The following is a 16,918-nucleotide window of genomic DNA, read 5'->3' on the forward strand; positions in this document are numbered from 1 at the left end:
TATTATGAGTCCCATAATTGATTTTGTATATAAAAAAAATTGTTTGGTAAAAATTAAAAAAAAAACCATTATCTCATTCTCAAAATGAGATAATCCATTAAAACATAAACAAATAAAAGTAGCTTCAAAAATGAGAAACAAAAATTATGAAGTTTTTCTCTTTGAAATAACTTGCCATATTTTAATTGTTTGGTATCATTTATACCATAATGGTTTATCTCAAAACTATTTATGTTAGAATTGGTTTTAAAAACATAATTATTTATACTAATAATGGTTGAGAAACGATCGCTTTGAGATAAATCTCCCTGATCCTCAATTGGTTACACACAAAACAATCGGTAATACAAAATCATTCAACCGAATTAAACAGCTAAATTAGTTCAACTCATAGTAACAAAGTTCTGATTCGGTATTAATTCGGCAAAGCTTCGATTTGGGTAATTCGGAAAGTTTTGTTTAAGAAAAAAAAAGAGTTATTAAAAGTGTGTATAAACCAAGGACCAAAATATCGCCGATATATATTGGTATTTTGGTACACCAATATCGATATTTTTGACATATATCCACCGAATATAGAATCATTTTTTTTATATATATATCGGAATTTTCGATATAAAACTTTATATCGCCGATATAATCGATATATTTGATATTTACGATATATATCGGTTGACTTTTTGCCAATTTTTTAATATAAATCCAATATTTACAATATATTTCTGATATTTCTGATATTATAAAAAATAGATATATTTGATATATATCGGTTTTTAAGTACACCGATATATTGATCGATATCGATATTTTGCGCCTTGCTTTTACCATATCCAAAATCCAGAAAATCTCCATCCCCACAGACGCATAAACTTTGCTAGAGGACACTCTAAATTACATCACCTCAAATCTCAAGTATGCAATTGCCACGTGTGCAATTCACATTCCGCAGGCACAAAAGCAACGGAGATTTTTCTCAAGTATGATGTTGAGTGTTGACAATGTTGAAAACATGCTCAAACGTGTGGACCCCAACTTCAAGATTCTAATCCATCTCAACCCTCCATCTACTGAACATCCACATCTCTACAACTCGAGTCAAATTTCAATAAGCGTCAACTTTGACTTGTCTTGAAATAAAACTCACTTGGAGGTTGGAGCACCTGAACAGAAAAACATTCAAACCCAAAAATCATGGCACAAATAAGCAAAAGTGGTTTCAACTCATCAAACTCAATCTTCTACAGCAAGCGAAAGCCCATTGCTCTCCCTTCAAACTCTTCACTAGATCTAACTACCTTCATATCTTCACGTGCCCATAATGGTAAAATCGCATACATCGATGCATCCGCCGGTGACCACCTCACATTTCCACAAGTATGGCAAGCCGTTGATTCACTCTCCACCTCATTATCCGACCTAGGGATACGTAAAGGCCATGTAGTTCTCCTCCTCTCACCAAATTCCATATACTTCCCCATAATCTGTCTTTCCGTCATGTCACTGGGCGCAATTATCACAACAACGAACCCACTCAATACGACTCATGAAATCGGTAAACAAATCGCCGATTCCAAACCGGTTCTTGCTTTCACAACTCACTCACTTCTCCCTAAACTCACTCCCACTAATCTCCCCATTGTTCTTATAGACACAGACTCGAATTCCCGAACTCCTAAAAATGCCAAAATCGTTTCCACCTTGACTCAAATGTTGAAAAAACAACCGAGTCAAGTCCGAGTCAGAGACCGAGTGAACCAGGACGATACAGCTAGTCTACTCTACTCGTCCGGCACAACTGGTGCTAGTAAAGGCGTAGTTTCATCTCATAGAAATTTAATCGGAATGGTTCAAACTATACTAAACAGGTTTCGACTCGAAGACGGTGAACAAACGTTTATTTGCACTGTCCCAATGTTTCATATTTATGGTCTAGCTGCATTTGCGTCGGGATTATTAGCATCAGGCTCAACGATCATAGTTCTATCGCGGTTCGAAATGGACGAAATGTTTTCGTCAATTGAGAAATATCGTGCCACTTATTTACCACTAGTGCCACCTATACTTATTGGGATGATTAATAGTGCCGAGGTGATAAAGAAGAAATATGATTTGAGTTCATTAGCAAGTGTGTTATCTGGTGGTGCACCGTTAAGTAAAGAAGTTACTGAAGGTTTTTTGGAGAAATATCCAACGGTTAAGATTCTTCAAGGATATGGGTTGACGGAAACTGCAGGGATTGGTGCTTCTACAGATGATTTAGAGGAGAGTAGAAGATATGGTACGGCGGGGCTATTGTCGCCTAGTATGGAAGCGAGGATTGTTGACCCGGATTCGGGTGAGTCGTTGGTTGTGAATCGGACTGGTGAACTTTGGTTACGTGGTCCTACTGTCATGAAAGGTAAACTGAGATTTCTTTTTATTTTAACCTTTATTTTTTGTGTTTGAGTAGGTAGACTATTTAATTAGTTTGTGTCGTTATGGTAGAATTGTTAAATTCAATATTTTAGCCAGAAATATAATTAGTTTGTTTGTAATGCGTACCGTATTAGCTAATCTTACATTCTCATGCGGTAATGTGATCATTTTAGCTCATGTGGTAGTTTTTGACTTGAGAGGGTAAACAGCATTCATGTTTATCAACAAATTTTATACTACTTGAAAGTAGTTATGAATGGTCTTTTATTAGTCATTGGTTTACCATTCTCTCCATCTTTACAAAACATGATGTGGAACTTTGTCAATGACTAGTTAATAATTCTTTAAGTTATTAATCAATAAATAAATTTGAAGAAGATCTGCCCACACAAGTTTTGGACATTTATAACAAGACAATCCACTAGAGAATGCTTCATGATACAGTGTTTTGGAATATTGCATTTGTCATGTACAGTAAACCTGAGAAGAAAAGAGGAGAAGGATTTTACTAGAACATGTAATAGTTGGTTGTGTTGTCTAACAGTAGAGCTGGAAAGGAAAATTCTGTACTAGGTTAAAATTCTACCTGGAGGATTAATTAATATATTTACCTTGAAAAATGATGATTAGAAAGGTAAACCTAGTAAAATAATCTTAGGACTCCATTGTTTGAACAGCAAGATTTGTGATGGTTCTAGAGATATGTGCTGTCTCATTCATTGTATCTCAAGAGCCATGAAAACTAAAAATTTATACTTCAAGCCACATAATGTTATTTCCTCATGTCTTCCTGCCTTAATGGTTGCTCTTAAGTCTTGACTATTTATCTTGGTTACCTGTATGTTTTACTGAAGAACTAACCATAAGAAAGTATGTAAGGACATGTTTCTAACTTACTATCCGAGTACATGCTAGTATCACTGCTTTCATAGTTATAAATGGTTATTTCTGGCATCTTGAAATGTTTTGGCAAGAGGTTCGATTGACAAAAGTTCTAATTAACTGACAACGTGGAAGAACACTCAAAAGGAATAGCTATATGTATTGGAATAGTATCAGGGACTAGCACGCACAATGCCGTTACCTTTTACAACGTTGTTGTTATGTAGGCATAGTATTGTATTGAGTAATGGAATCCCTTTTGAGCACAAAGGTCTCTAAAGGAATTGTCTCAAGGTCCATTTTAAGGCATGACCATAACCGTGAATACTTGAAAATATACTCATGCATATAATTCCTGCTACCTTGTTAGACCTGTACCTTCAGCAGCAATATGAATAGGGATGTGAGTGTCCAATGCAATCCTAGTTGAGAACAGAACAGAAGGATTTTTCTCCAATTTTCTTTTTAAGCTCAGACTTAAGAAGATCAGTCCATTGATTAAAATGATAATTTTATACTCCTCGTTAGATGGTTGGTTGCTCGGATTCAGCCATATGGTCAAAGGGAAAGAGTAAAAAGGCGACCACTAGTTCAGGAACTGTGGACTGAACGAAGAAGTAACAATGTGCTACTAAATCATAAAGTTTGATCAAATGACTCCTTGCCTTTCTAGATTTGGTTATACTATCGGTTTGTATGATGTGGGTGTGCCTTATCTACGTTCTTGATTTTTCTAGAAAATATCAAATGACCATGGTTAAAATTATTATAGGTTATTTCAGCAACCCAGAAGCGACTACCTCAACTCTCGATTCTCAAGGATGGCTAAGAACTGGCGATCTCTGCTATATTGATGAAGATGGATACATCTTTGTGGTGGATAGGCTGAAGGAGCTGATCAAATACAAGGGCTACCAGGTGAATTTCACATCCATCTTTTTGACACCAAGTTACTCTATCCTTTTTTTCTGAATGAGAAAACCCTGTAACTGGATTTTTAGACTCATCTCACGTTTTTAAAACCCTCGATATTTTTTAGGTCCCTCCAGCAGAACTAGAGGCACTTTTGCTTTCCCACCCAGAGATCGTTGATGCTGCAGTCATCCCGTAAGTTTAGTCACTTTATGAAGTGCAGTGTGAATATTTGGATACTAAGAAAAACAAGTGGTCATGTTAATCATTTTCCTAAATGAATAAATTGTTTCTCCCAGATTTCCTGATAAGGAAGTTGGACAGTATCCGATGGCATATGTAGTACGAAAAACTGAAAGTGATTTGTCCGAGAATGCAGTCATGGACTTTGTGGCAAAACTGGTTTGTACCATCTAGAGTAATTTCATTGGTTTGACAATCTGTTACCACTTTCTGACTTTCTGAATGTATTATTGTATTCACAGGTAGCTCCATACAAAAAGGTCCGACGTGTATCGTTCGTGTCAGTTATCCCCAAGAATCCGTCGGGAAAGATACTTAGGAAAGATCTAATTAAACTTGCTACCTCCAAACTCTGAGGTGGCCGGTGCTGTGTGAACTAAATTCATTTTGCGTCGTGTGTAATGGATCTGGCATATTCATTGCTGATCCAGAGTTGTAACCGCAATTGTGAGTCAACTACTATACATTGTAGTAAAGCATTTCATTTTGTTTTGTAAAAGTGTTATGTAGTTTGGCTAAATAGTGTGATTGGATCCTCTGATAGACAATATTATTGTTAATTGTTACCGCTCTAACAGATTGAGCTAGTGTTATATTAGAAATTATTCTTAAGGGATTTATTATGGTATTTGTTACTGCCGGACTCATATTGTGTTGGGCAGACTCCAAAAAAATAAACAATTATTATAAGTGTGTTATTGGTTTCAAAAAGTTAAAAAAAAAAAAGCAATTATTACAAGTGTGTCATTGGTCACAAAAAGTTGTTTTGTATTGGGCACCTCCCAAATCAACGTGAATTTTTCCGTTTCAGCCCTTCTCTTCTATTTTATTCTCTTCTCTTCTACCATCCTAAATCTTAAACTATGAAAACTATATCCTAATACTAACATTAAACACTAGGGCTGAATATGCATGTGTACAGTGACTGAATTAGAAAATTCGAAAACCCCAAGCTTAAACAACCCGGCTAGGTCGTTTGTTATGCACACCAAACGGTCTGGTCACACCGTCTGGATTGAGTTCAAAACGATGTGACCATGTCGTTTAAGATTTGGACTTAGAAAAATCCCCAACGATATGACAACACCGTTTGGACTAAGTCTCCAACGGCATATGGGCACACCGTTTGATTTAAGTTCCAAACGCGGCGGTACGTCCGTTCGTTGGGATTGAACTTTGAAAAATCCTCAACAATATGGGCTACACCGTTTGGATTTAAGTCTCCAATGATATGCCCACACCGTTTGGGATTTGAACTTTGAAAAAAAATAAAATTCTATTTTTTGGCCTCTTGACCGGTGTGCCCAAGTCGTTTTAAGACTAAGTCAAACGTGTGCCAAGCCGTTTTAAGCTTGAAGTTTTCAAATTCAATTTTTTAGAACCAATAGCACACTTGTAATAATTATTTTTTTAAAGGATTTTTAGGACCAATATCACACTTTTAATAATATATATTTTTTTTGGGTCTATCCTACAATATGGAGTCCGGCAGTAATAGGACTCTTTATTATCTACTTACTGTCAAATTCTCAAAGCCCATAAAAAGAGATGCTTTCTGCTACATCCCAGTTACATCGGTCAAAAGTGAAAAGTGGAAAGTATTGATATATATCGGAGATGTCGATGTTGGTTTCCTGATGTTCGATATATATTTTCCGATATCATACGCATGAAACCTTTGGTCAAAAGCAACTAAACTGCCTATTCCCGCGAGTACCTTCTCGAGAACAAGTCTCTCTTAGGGTTTACCATTTCGGGAAGGTGGTGCAAATAACCAAACAACCTTTCTTTGTTAAACGGTAAACATCTCCCAACCTAGGTTCGTCCGAAAACCTTTTCTTCATTTATTTATTCGTTACAATCATTTTTTTTTTAAAATCAATTTTCTTAAATAAACGCAGTATTTTTTACAAGATGTCTTTGTCGATAACTAGAGTGCCCACTCTTCGTCTGCCTATGCTGCTTCACCAAGGTATGGCGTATACAACTATTCACCTAAGACAAAAAGTTATCAATTTTCCTAACCAGTTTACTCTGATTTGTCCAGGGAAAAGTAAATGCTCATCTAGAGATCGCGTTAAGCTTGGTGGATCACATCTGATAGAGACTAGATTACAAGCTCGAGCATTGGGAAATGGAGAAGCCTTTGGGCATACTAGTCGAGTTCGGCTTAAATCTGTGCTTCAAGGGCCTGATTTTCGGTTTTCTTTGTTTGAAACCAGAAGAAATATTGGCATTGCTTCTCTAGTGCAGTCAGCTGCAGCATTATGTGCTTCTGTAAGTCGGCTATTTGTTTATCTTATTTCTTGCTTTCTCATGATTGGAAATGTTGGTTAATTAGTTTGGTATAGGGACATTAGAAAAACATATTACGTTCTACTTTCTTTTATAATTCTTTGGTTCTAACTTCAGAAAAAAAATCTATTACCTGGATAAAATATCTTATAAAATATGCATATTTGGGTACCCCGAAGTCCTGAACCGATAATTATGGTACCACTGATATTGCAGATGACTTGTTGAATTTTTTTTGTGTGTGTGTGTGTTGGGGTTGGGGGGTGGGGGGACAAGTAGATGTATATTGGCAAAGTGCTACTGATTTAGTAATGTTTAGGATATTTCAGACATGGTAATGATATGTATTTGGCATTCACAATGTGAAGCAGGGCTGTTCTAAACCCAGTTTGGCACCAAAAACTAGTTACATTATTTCAATTTTGCCGATTCACACTGTGTTGAGTGTTATGTTAGAGAAGGCGAAAAGCACAAAAACCTGAGGTAAAGCAGATACAGTTGTATTGTGATAAAGAAGAATACTGTCTGTGATTGAATTCATTCTTTTAGTGTAAGGCCAATGAGAGCATTAGGAGACAAAGTTGTTAGTTGGAGGCTTTCAAAATAGCAAGGAGATGTGTCCAATATATGTTAGTACGATAGTGTTAGAAGTTTTAAACAGGCCATAACCATCATGCCCAAGCAAACAGTGGAGAGAATCACTGAAACAGATAAGTCTTATCCATTGGTCTCTACTTTGGCTGGAGTCATGATGGTAGGCTTGGTGGTCTATTTAATGGATGAGCGGAGAGTGTCTTTAACTCTCTTCGAAAGGGCCAAGGCTATTAATTAATTTACTGTTTTAGTTAGTTACCATAAACAAAGGTTTTAATAGGCAAGGAGACATCCATGTATAAAATGTTAACAACGTGAAAGATACAGCTTAACAAGTACATTGCCATACTCAAGATCTGTATGTATTCAGGATGCCTTGTTTTCCTGAAGGATAATGAATCAATGACCTTTCTTTGCTTCTCAGGCAAGATGTGCAACTGAAACCCAGACAGTTGAAAGGAAATCTTCGACGGCTACCATTTCTTCCCCTCCAGGTAATGTCTAGTTACTTGTGCTTCTAAAATTAGTTGGTTGGACTGCATCTTTAATTCATAGGACACGGAATGGAGTAGCTACCTAGTCGAGAAATGTAGTAATTGTTCCCATATATACTTTTCTGTTCTGTCTAATTTCTTTCATTATTAAAATAAAACTGTAAGCTATTATATGGTGATAGTTAGATGACTCTGTTTTCTGCTCTACGTTCTGTTAGATAATTGGTCTAAATGTTATTATTTATAGGTAAGGAGATGCTACCCATGCTCGACGATGGTGGGTCAGGATTTCGAGGGATTGGATATACACCTTATTATCGCGGCGACGGAAATGGTGGTGATTCTGGAGGTGGAAGATTTCGTTCTGCTGGAGAATTTCCATGGTGGGACTTCTGGTTTTACATATTTATGTTTCTTCTACACTTCCTGATGAAGAAAATCATAGGCCAGAGTCTTTACCAATACGAAGATGGAAGAAATAAGCCACTTCGACGTTATGTATGATTTTGAAAAACAAAATGTACTATGAAAACAATATATTTATTTGGAATCAGAATTCACCTTCTTAGGATATTGTATGGTGATTCTTTCATTACTTATACTTTTCCCTGTTCAAGTGTATTTTTGGCTAATAAAGATCTCAATATTATGGACTTGTTTGCACAAACTGAGGGTAATAGATCCAATACCATCCTTCTTGAGTGTTACAGTGGCCATCTACTGTCGCTGTAAATGCTTATTTCTGTCGATAGAAATGTAACATTAGCATTGCATCAAAGAACATCACGAAAACAGGAAAGTATAGATAATGAGGACATTCTATCGTTTCGAATGACTGGTGTAGCCGTGTAGTCAAATACGTATCAGAGGTGGACGAAACTAGCTCTGGGGTTATGTGCTATTCAGGTTAAAATAGAACTGGAAAGATGTAGAAAACAATTATACGCATAATTCCCGGACAGGCTTAACTGACCACTATTGATTTGTAGGTTATGTGGCTCGTCGAAAACTTTTATAACAAGCTTACAAAAGAAAATAAAGAAGCTTGATTTATGCGAGTAACCTCAAAATGCTCTAAATATCCAATCGTCACCCTCAAAAAGAAAAAAAAAGAAGATTTAAAGTCCTAATTCAAAATATCGAAGATCTTGTCCACCCTTACTGTTAGTGTGGAGGAGAGACAGAATGTTGAAAAATGAAGCAACTCTGCAGCTGTTAATGGAAACAACGACTTTATCAACTTCCAGAGGCGGATTCTTCCCTAACATGGATATAATATACTCCATGAGTCCTCCTTCACAAGGAACTTGCAGAGGACCATGACCTGTATAACCAAACTCCTCTTCAGCCATCTCCAAGAGCACTCTGAAGATTGGGTGGTTCAAATAGTATAGAGGAACAACAAACCTCTTGCCTTCTTTGGCATAAACCACAAAATGACCTTTCCTCTTTTTCTTCCATTTCCATATCATCTCACTTATTTTCTTGGCACTTCTCATGATACAAGATTTGTTCAAGGACTTCTTTGGGGAAGGTGGATTGAATGAAGATAGATTGGCTATTTGTCGAAGAATGGAGTGCCTTTTATGTTACAGGCTCTCATTTTAAATCCCAACAATGACTTTTAATGTGTGAGCCAACAGTTCAGATTTGTCTCCAGTGCATGAGTAATGTATTTGCAGTGGAATTGATCAAGACATTGAAGTTAAATGGATATGAAAGATGTGTTTGAAATTCGTATTCATGTACTTTTATCTTTGATGGGATAAGTTGTATGGAACTCGTGAATCAATTGAAATCGTTTGTATTAGTACCTCTTAGGACCACAACTCTCCCAGGATTTATGCCGTGACTATCAACATGGGGTCGTAATGGGTTACCCAGGTGAGGAATTCTTAAATGAGGACATGTGGTCCATTAAACCAGAACCTCCAGAAGTAGATAGGTTTCTTATTTTGTTATCATTTATTATTGCAGTTTATGGGCCAACCTTAAAGAGTGATGCAAGAGATATATGGATTGAGATCGTAACAATACTATGTTCTCTACCTTCATTATACCATGGGTAGTACCAGTACCACTTATGATGAACAACTATTTCGATATATCAGATTATCCCCTACAACAATTCAAATAGAGCAACTCAGAATGAAACCTAGATCATAGAACTATATTAAAATGGATAATCAAATAACATTTACCAAATTCAAAATAAGAAAATAAAAGATATTACTACACACTGATCCCGATAAGTAGTATCAGAGTCGATGGTGGTTCGGTTAAACCAAGATAGACCCAACGCGAAGACTGTCAAGTATATGCACAATATTGGATTCAGTCTGTAGGGTAGTACATGATATATTTGATGCGTAATTCGGAATAAAAAATCAACAGACAACGTGAGATTTCACGGTTTTCATACTACATTACCCATCAAAGAGAGTAAACAAATTTAAGTAACAGGACGGTATTTCTCTGTGATTTCATTTAAAATGGTCACCCTATAATGTCAAAAGGCAGGATAATAATTTCGCTTTACAGTTTATGGTCTATAAATTGTATATCCATGTTAAGGAACTACCGCGTGTGGAAGTGTAAGCTTTTACGTTCTTATTCTGTTGGCTTAATATATAAAACAGCAACAGCAAGAACCACAAACCCCGAACGAGCATAGCGAGCATTATCAGCAGTCATACTGAAGGAGTGATTACCACCTACTAGGCTAGCTGGTACGTACGCACCTGTTATTAAACAAATTGACATTTGTTAAAATGACATGCAATTTAACGACCCGTTGCGCGGAGGTTGTTTTCTTCATATTTGGAATAGTGAGAATTACCTATGGTACCGAAGGAAAACTTTTTTGAGTACCAAACCCTGACATGTTCATCACTTCGTAGAAGACTCGGTCGCAAAAGTTTTGATCGACATTACTTACTACATTTGTTTGCTAGGCAAGAAACTTGCTGCGACAACCCGTCAAGCTTCGAAAATGCTTCCTCCCACTGTCTACTTTGCTTCTTGTGTCGTCCCTTGAGTCTCACTTACTTTTTCAACATCAACATTTTTAGATTGTTAGAAAAATGAATTTGCACAAATTCATTGAGATATGAATGAGTTTGTCTCCCAAGTTACTCCACTTGAGATGAAAAATACGTAAAGTGAGAAAAACCTTTTCGAAGAAAGGGTGCCTTTGGTTCAAAATGTGCATTATGCGAAAAGGTCGCGACGCTTTTTGAAATGTGCATTTGGTTGAAGCTTGATTGTATCATGCCAAAAAGGTGTGACTTTTCGAAATAGGCACTAGTTCGAAACAGTGCTTTATGTCGAAATGGTGTGTTCTTTCGAAACATGTAACTTTTCAAAGAGTTACTTACTTTTTTCCAAAAGTCACTGTGTTGTTTCGAAAATGCACCACTCACCTATAAATAGTTGATGAATTTGGAGAGAAAGACATCATATCACACAAAGTTCTGATCTTTCTCTTCTCTCCCTGTTCTTAGTTAAATACTATGTTGTGTTCGCTGATTATGTATAATTAAAATGCTAGCTTTCTATAGAAGGAAATCCGTTCTATCTTGGGAGCCAGTTTCCCATCAACCTTCAAGCACCGTGAGGAGGAAAATCTGTCTTAAGAACATAGTGATCATAATTAGGCTCAGAATTAATCATTGGTAAATTAAGTTCATTCGTTGAACTAAAAGGTTTGTTTGTTTGTTGAATTAAAGGTTTGTTCATGATATATTTGTTATATCAATTTGATTTATTGTTTACTTAACAATAAGTATATTTTTGGAATAAGTTTCCTACAAACTTAAAGATGATTTCCTTCTTCTTATTCTTTTACCGAACATAATTTGTTTACGTTTTCTTTTTTTTTTTGGTTATACTTATTGTTAATGCACTAACAATCTTGAAACAAATTTTATTCATGTTTCGTTGATAAGCGGTATAAAAAAAGGATTGAGATGTGGCAGAAAATATTGATTTTCAGTAACCTGTAGAAAAGATATGAAAGGGTGCAACGCTCACATACAGATAAATTTACTTATCTTGAAAGTTATTTGTACATGACTATTGTGTAGGCTGCTCAGTGTTTTGCACTTTTAGTTACATATGTTTTCATTAAGGTTGGTAATGGTCTGAAATTAGTTGAGTTTTACTTGTGCTAAATTCTTGATGTCACCATATGAAGAACATACTCATTGTACTTCTAAAAGTCCAAACAGTGCATGAAACAGATATAAGTCATGGGTTGACATTGCATGTGCTTAAACACTTGGACATAAAGTTTGGATAGAGTCAGTTATATTTGAAAAAAGTTAGTTAGTAAGAGACGGTCGAAAAAGTCAGTTATACTTGAAGCAGTGCCACGCACCTGTTGGCAAGAGATGGTCAAAACCTTTCCACAAGGCAACTGTTTGTGCCAGATTTACAGAAGGCAACGGTTGAAACACATGAGGGGTAGTTTTTCATGATTTTTGGTTTGAACAATTGGTTCAATGACTTTGTGTTGTTTTAATACTAACAATCTCTTGTCCTTGTATGAACAGAAAGTCAGAAAGTACGTCAGGATCTCTTTCAGTAGAATAACAAAGTGTGTTTCTATTTCAGAATAGAAATGACAACACCACCAGGTTCTCCTATTCATGCTGTTCATATTTCATTTGCTAGACCTACTAGTTCATTGAATATTATGGACATTTCGGTCCCCGATGAAGACCTTATGTTCGTAGAAGTGGAATTCAACAACTACAGGTGTTTACTAGCAATGGTGGATACTGGTTCAACTCATACGGTAATCTCTGAGTATATATCCAAGGTTATTGGATTGAAACTCACAGATTGTAAATGTTTTATGAGAGACTTGAACCAAGAAGCTGAACCGGTGAAAGGACTCGCTTTCGAAGTTGACATTAAGATGCACAACTGGCGAGGAAAAGTGGGCATGATAGTAGCTCACTTAGACCATTTCAAGTCATTCTTGGAATGGACTTCTTGAAAGCAAACAAGGTGGTGGCAATGCCACACTTGGGGGAGATTATGATCCAAGATTCCGAGAATCCTTACTTTATTCCAAATGTTAGGTGCTAAAAGGGTTCTAAAAGTATTTAATTATTTGTAAGATGTATGTATTTTAGTATTGTGCCAAAGAGTGCCGCAAGAAAGAAAATTGCTTAAGATATTGTTATGTAAGTATACTTGTAAGCAAAATTGAGGTCTTAGAAGTGTTTCGACACTATATGAATGATATGTGACATTCTTTAAAAATACGCCTCACTTGAAAAGTATATATCTAAATGGTTTTTTCAATTTATTGACTTTGTCATGAGAAATTGGAAAAATATGGGGGATTACATATTTCCGTGAATTAATCAATTCAAAATTGGAAATTTGTTGAAGCATTACTCAAAAGACATCAAATCTGGTGTTTTACTCTAGGAGATTGAGATGCATGCATAAATTTCAAGGAAATCCTCATAGCAAACGTGCATAGCAAGGTCCACTATAAAATCAGAATTCATAGCGTTGGACAAGGCTGGAGAAGAAGCAGAGTGGCTTTAAAATTTCTTAGAGGATATTCCAAACTGGGCTAAACTTGTGCCAGCAATGTGTATACACTGTGACAGCCAATCGGCTATTGGTAGAGTACAGAGTAGCATGTATAACAGGAAGTCTCGACACATACGTCATAGACATAACATCGTTAGACAATTGCTCTCAAATGGAGTTATCTCAATCAACTATGTAAGGTTAAAAGATAACATTGTGGATCCTCGTACAAAAGGTTTAACAAGAGAAGTAGTGGAAAGATTATCAAGGGGAATGGGCTTAAAACCTTTGAGATAATCAACCAAGAGTCCTCATAATGGAAAAACCAACCTAGTTGACTGGAGATCTCAAGATCTAGGTTCAAAAGGCCAACTGAATTATGTCTGTGACTCAGTTAGCACTGGAGAATAATAATATACTCTAACACATTCCTATATAAGACAGTACATATCTGCCGCGAGACCCAGGATAAGTCAAGATTTTAATGATTTACTATATCTTGGAAAGTTATTTTATCCAAATGGAGTATTATAGGATATTCTTTATAGAAATCACCTATGTGAGTGTGAAGTAGGGCCGCTTCTATGAGAATTTTAAGGCAAATGTCTCAAAAGCACTATCTGAAACCAAGAAGTGTTCAAGGGCAAAATGAACACAAATATGAGAACCAACAGTATTCGAGAAGGTACTGCGTGAAGATGATATATTGTCTAGATTTATACAAACGGCTGACAGTTCAAGGACATTAATTGAAGTCTACTGATCATCCAATTAAATTCGATCGTCTTTCACTAAGGCAAGTTCAAGGCCTCCCATGCTACTTGACCTGATGTGGTATCTTTTCATTTGTAAAAGAACAAAAATCTGGTGTTTATGATAGAAAAAGCCAATTTTTCATTCATGTGGGGAATTGTTAGAAAAATGAATTTGCACAAATCCATTGAGATATGAATGAGTAATTTGTCTCCCAATTTACCCCACTTGAGATGAAATAGCTCTTGAAAAAGTACATAAAGTGAGAAAAACCTTTTCGAAAGAGTGCACTTTCAAAATAGTGCATTATGCCGAAAAGGTGCGACCTTTCGAAATGTGCACTGGTTCGAAATAGTGCATCATGCTGAAAGGTGTGACATTTCAAAATAGGCACTAGTTCGAAACAGTGCTTTATGCGAAAAAATGGTGTCTTTTTCGAAACATGTGACTTTTCAAAGAGTTGCTTACTTTTTCTCAAAAGTCACTGTGTTGTTTTGAAGAGGCACCACTCACCTATAAATAGTGGATGAATTTGGAGAGAAAGACACCATATCACACAGAGTTTTGATCTTTCTCTTCTCTCTCTGTTATTAGTCAAATACTATGTTGTGTTCGCTGATTCTGTAAAATTAAAGTACTAGCTTTCTATAGAAGAAAATCCGTTCTATCTTAGGAGACAGTTTCCCATCAACCTTCAAGCACCGTGAGGGGAAAAATATGTCTTAAGAACATAGTGATCATCACTAGGCTCAGATTTAATCATTGGTAAATTAAGTTAATTCGTTGAACTAAAAGATTTGTTTGTTTGCTGAATTAAAAGTTTGTTCATAATATATTTGTTATATCAATTTGATTTCTTATTTATTTAACAATAAATATATTTTTGGAATAAAATTCCTACAGAACTCCTTGTAGCTTGGTCATCCCCACAACTCATTATATTGCTCTATAGAGAAAGTCAACAAGCTTTTTGCATATGGATTTTCCTACATCAATCAATATCATTTTTATTAATTCAAACACAATTCACACCAAATGACACAAGAAAATGCATTAACAATATTATATATAATGAAATGAGATACAAGATCTTGATGTAAAGAGAACACATTCCTGAGTAGAATGTAAGTAATTCTTTAAGCCATGTCTAGTTGACGACCACCATATGTTTATGCTTTTAAAGAATAGTTCATCCATCCAATATTAATATAAGTTTGCAATTTAATGAAATTCACTGTGAAAGCATTGGGGGTTTGAGGTGGCATTTCATCCAAGCATTTTTTTACTTTGTGGAAGACAACTACATACTATCCAAGTAGTGAGTTACAATCAATTAAGCTAACAAAACCATCACATAAATATGCCTATCGCATATTTAACTAAGCTAAAGGAAGCTCTATTTGACATAGATAAATAGAGCTTCCTAGCATAGATAACTAAGCTAGCTGAATCTATGGCAACTGATATTACTGAACCAGAGATAAAGGAAGCTCTATTTGGCATAGATGATTACAAAGCTCCAGGACTTGATGGGTTTAATGCATGCTTCTACAAGGTATGTTGGTCGATAGTAGGAGTAGATTTTGCAAATGCAATGAGGTATGTCTTCCTTAATAGTGTTATGCCGAGAGGGTTTAACTCTACCGTCATATGTTTAGTTCCTAAAGTCCCTAATCCTGCCAAGGCTACAGATTTCAGACCTATTTCATGTTGCAATATCGCCTACAAATGTATCTCCAAGGTTCTTACTACTAGAATGAAAGCAGCAATGTCTCTCTTGATTTCTATGAACCAGTCGACATTTGTGCCTGGTAGGTCCATACAAGACAACTTGCTCTTATCTCATGAATTCCTTAGAAATTATAAAAGGAAGTATGTGTCATCTAGATGCTCACTTAAAGTTGATATAAGTAAAGCATACGATACAGTGAATTGGGAGGCTGTTGATGCTATGTTATGCAAGTTCTGCTTTCCAGATAAAATGAAGAAATGGATTCAGATGTGTTATACAACACCAAGCTATTCATTACTTATTAATGGTTCTGTAGAAGACTACTTTCAAGGTAAAAGAGGATTGAGGCTGGGGGATTCCATCTCTTCTTACCTATTTGTTATAATCATGGAGGTGTTAAGTTGTATGCTTAAACAAGGATTCATGAATAAAACTATAGCTCCTCATCCAAAGTGTAAGAGAAAGAGGTGGTTTAATTTATGCTGAGATGATTTAATGCTATTCTTCAAGGGGATAGTGCCTCGATAAAAGCAGTCAAAGGGGTTCTGGAGGAGTTTGCACTAGCTACGGGGTTGAGGTTTAACAGCCAAAAGACTACCTTAATAGTGGCAGGGTTGAATCAAGGTAGACACTATTATGTACTGCTCGAATGGTGTTAGGAGGAAGTGATGGATTTTTTTTTATGTAATCTCATCACTATACATTCTTATTAGGCTGGTTTGCGAACAAAGCAGCCCTGTTTTGTTAACCACTTTTATGACAAGAAGTCTGCATAATCTAACATTTGGATCTCTTCTTTTGTATACATTTAGTCAAAGAAAAAAGATCATGCCAATCCTCCACTTCATACTTCTCTTTTTAGTATTGGTATTTTGCAATGTATTCAAAACAGAAACAGAAATATTATTGACATAAACAAAATTCAGTTTCTTGGAGGTTTTAAATATGATTAGTTTTTTTTTTTTTTTTTTTTTTTTTTTTTTTTTTTTTTTTAAAAAAAAAATTATATTCCCTATTATATGCACAACAAACTTTGCCATTAGAG

The 16,918-nt window shown here is 35.8% G+C and overlaps 3 protein-coding genes across 4 annotated transcripts; 2 read left to right on the forward strand and 1 right to left on the reverse strand.

Moving 5' to 3' along the window:
• Window positions 1-1,146: 1,146 nt before the first annotated feature.
• LOC147491735 (putative CoA ligase CCL5) lies at window positions 1,147-5,070 on the forward strand. Its single transcript, XM_086563828.1, has 5 exons — window positions 1,147-2,398; window positions 4,070-4,215; window positions 4,337-4,404; window positions 4,509-4,611; window positions 4,695-5,070. The coding sequence occupies exons 1-5, from the start codon at window positions 1,192-1,194 to the stop codon at window positions 4,806-4,808; spliced, it is 1,638 nt and encodes a 545-aa protein (XP_086419954.1). The 5' UTR covers window positions 1,147-1,191; the 3' UTR covers window positions 4,809-5,070.
• Window positions 5,071-6,094: 1,024 nt separating this feature from the next.
• Window positions 6,095-8,502, forward strand: LOC147491736 (uncharacterized). 2 transcript variants are annotated; one of them, XM_086568349.1, is made up of 5 exons: window positions 6,095-6,251; window positions 6,354-6,424; window positions 6,500-6,729; window positions 7,766-7,835; window positions 8,083-8,502. In XM_086568349.1, the coding sequence occupies exons 2-5, from the start codon at window positions 6,367-6,369 to the stop codon at window positions 8,337-8,339; spliced, it is 615 nt and encodes a 204-aa protein (XP_086424475.1). In that variant the 5' UTR covers window positions 6,095-6,251; window positions 6,354-6,366; the 3' UTR covers window positions 8,340-8,502. The 2 variants fall into 2 exon arrangements, with proteins under 2 accessions (XP_086424475.1, XP_086424474.1); XM_086568348.1 differs by having other exon boundaries at window positions 6,130-6,271.
• A 451-nt stretch (window positions 8,503-8,953) lies between these two features.
• LOC147491737 (auxin-responsive protein SAUR36-like) lies at window positions 8,954-9,334 on the reverse strand. The gene has a single exon (XM_086567317.1). It carries the CDS (start codon window positions 9,332-9,334, stop codon window positions 8,954-8,956), a length of 381 nt encoding a protein of 126 aa, XP_086423443.1.
• Between the last annotated feature and the right edge of the window lie 7,584 nt (window positions 9,335-16,918).

Source organism: Coptis chinensis, chromosome 6 (assembly GCF_015680905.1).
Source record: "Coptis chinensis isolate HL-2020 chromosome 6, ASM1568090v1, whole genome shotgun sequence".
NCBI lineage: Eukaryota > Viridiplantae > Streptophyta > Magnoliopsida > Ranunculales > Ranunculaceae > Coptis > Coptis chinensis.

Coding starts and splice junctions, on each gene's coding strand:
- LOC147491735 (XM_086563828.1), top strand. CDS start 1,192: ATGGCACAAATAAGCAAAAGTGGTTTCAACTCATCAAACTCAATCTTC. Junction 2,399..4,069: donor TGGTCCTACTGTCATGAAAG/GTAAACTGAGAT, acceptor AAATTATTATAG/GTTATTTCAGCAACCCAGAA. Junction 4,612..4,694: donor TGGACTTTGTGGCAAAACTG/GTTTGTACCATC, acceptor TTGTATTCACAG/GTAGCTCCATACAAAAAGGT.
- LOC147491736 (XM_086568349.1), top strand. CDS start 6,367: ATGTCTTTGTCGATAACTAGAGTGCCCACTCTTCGTCTGCCTATGCTG. Junction 6,425..6,499: donor GCCTATGCTGCTTCACCAAG/GTATGGCGTATA, acceptor TGATTTGTCCAG/GGAAAAGTAAATGCTCATCT. Junction 6,730..7,765: donor CTGCAGCATTATGTGCTTCT/GTAAGTCGGCTA, acceptor TTTGCTTCTCAG/GCAAGATGTGCAACTGAAAC.
- LOC147491737 (XM_086567317.1), bottom strand. CDS start 9,334: ATGAGAAGTGCCAAGAAAATAAGTGAGATGATATGGAAATGGAAGAAA.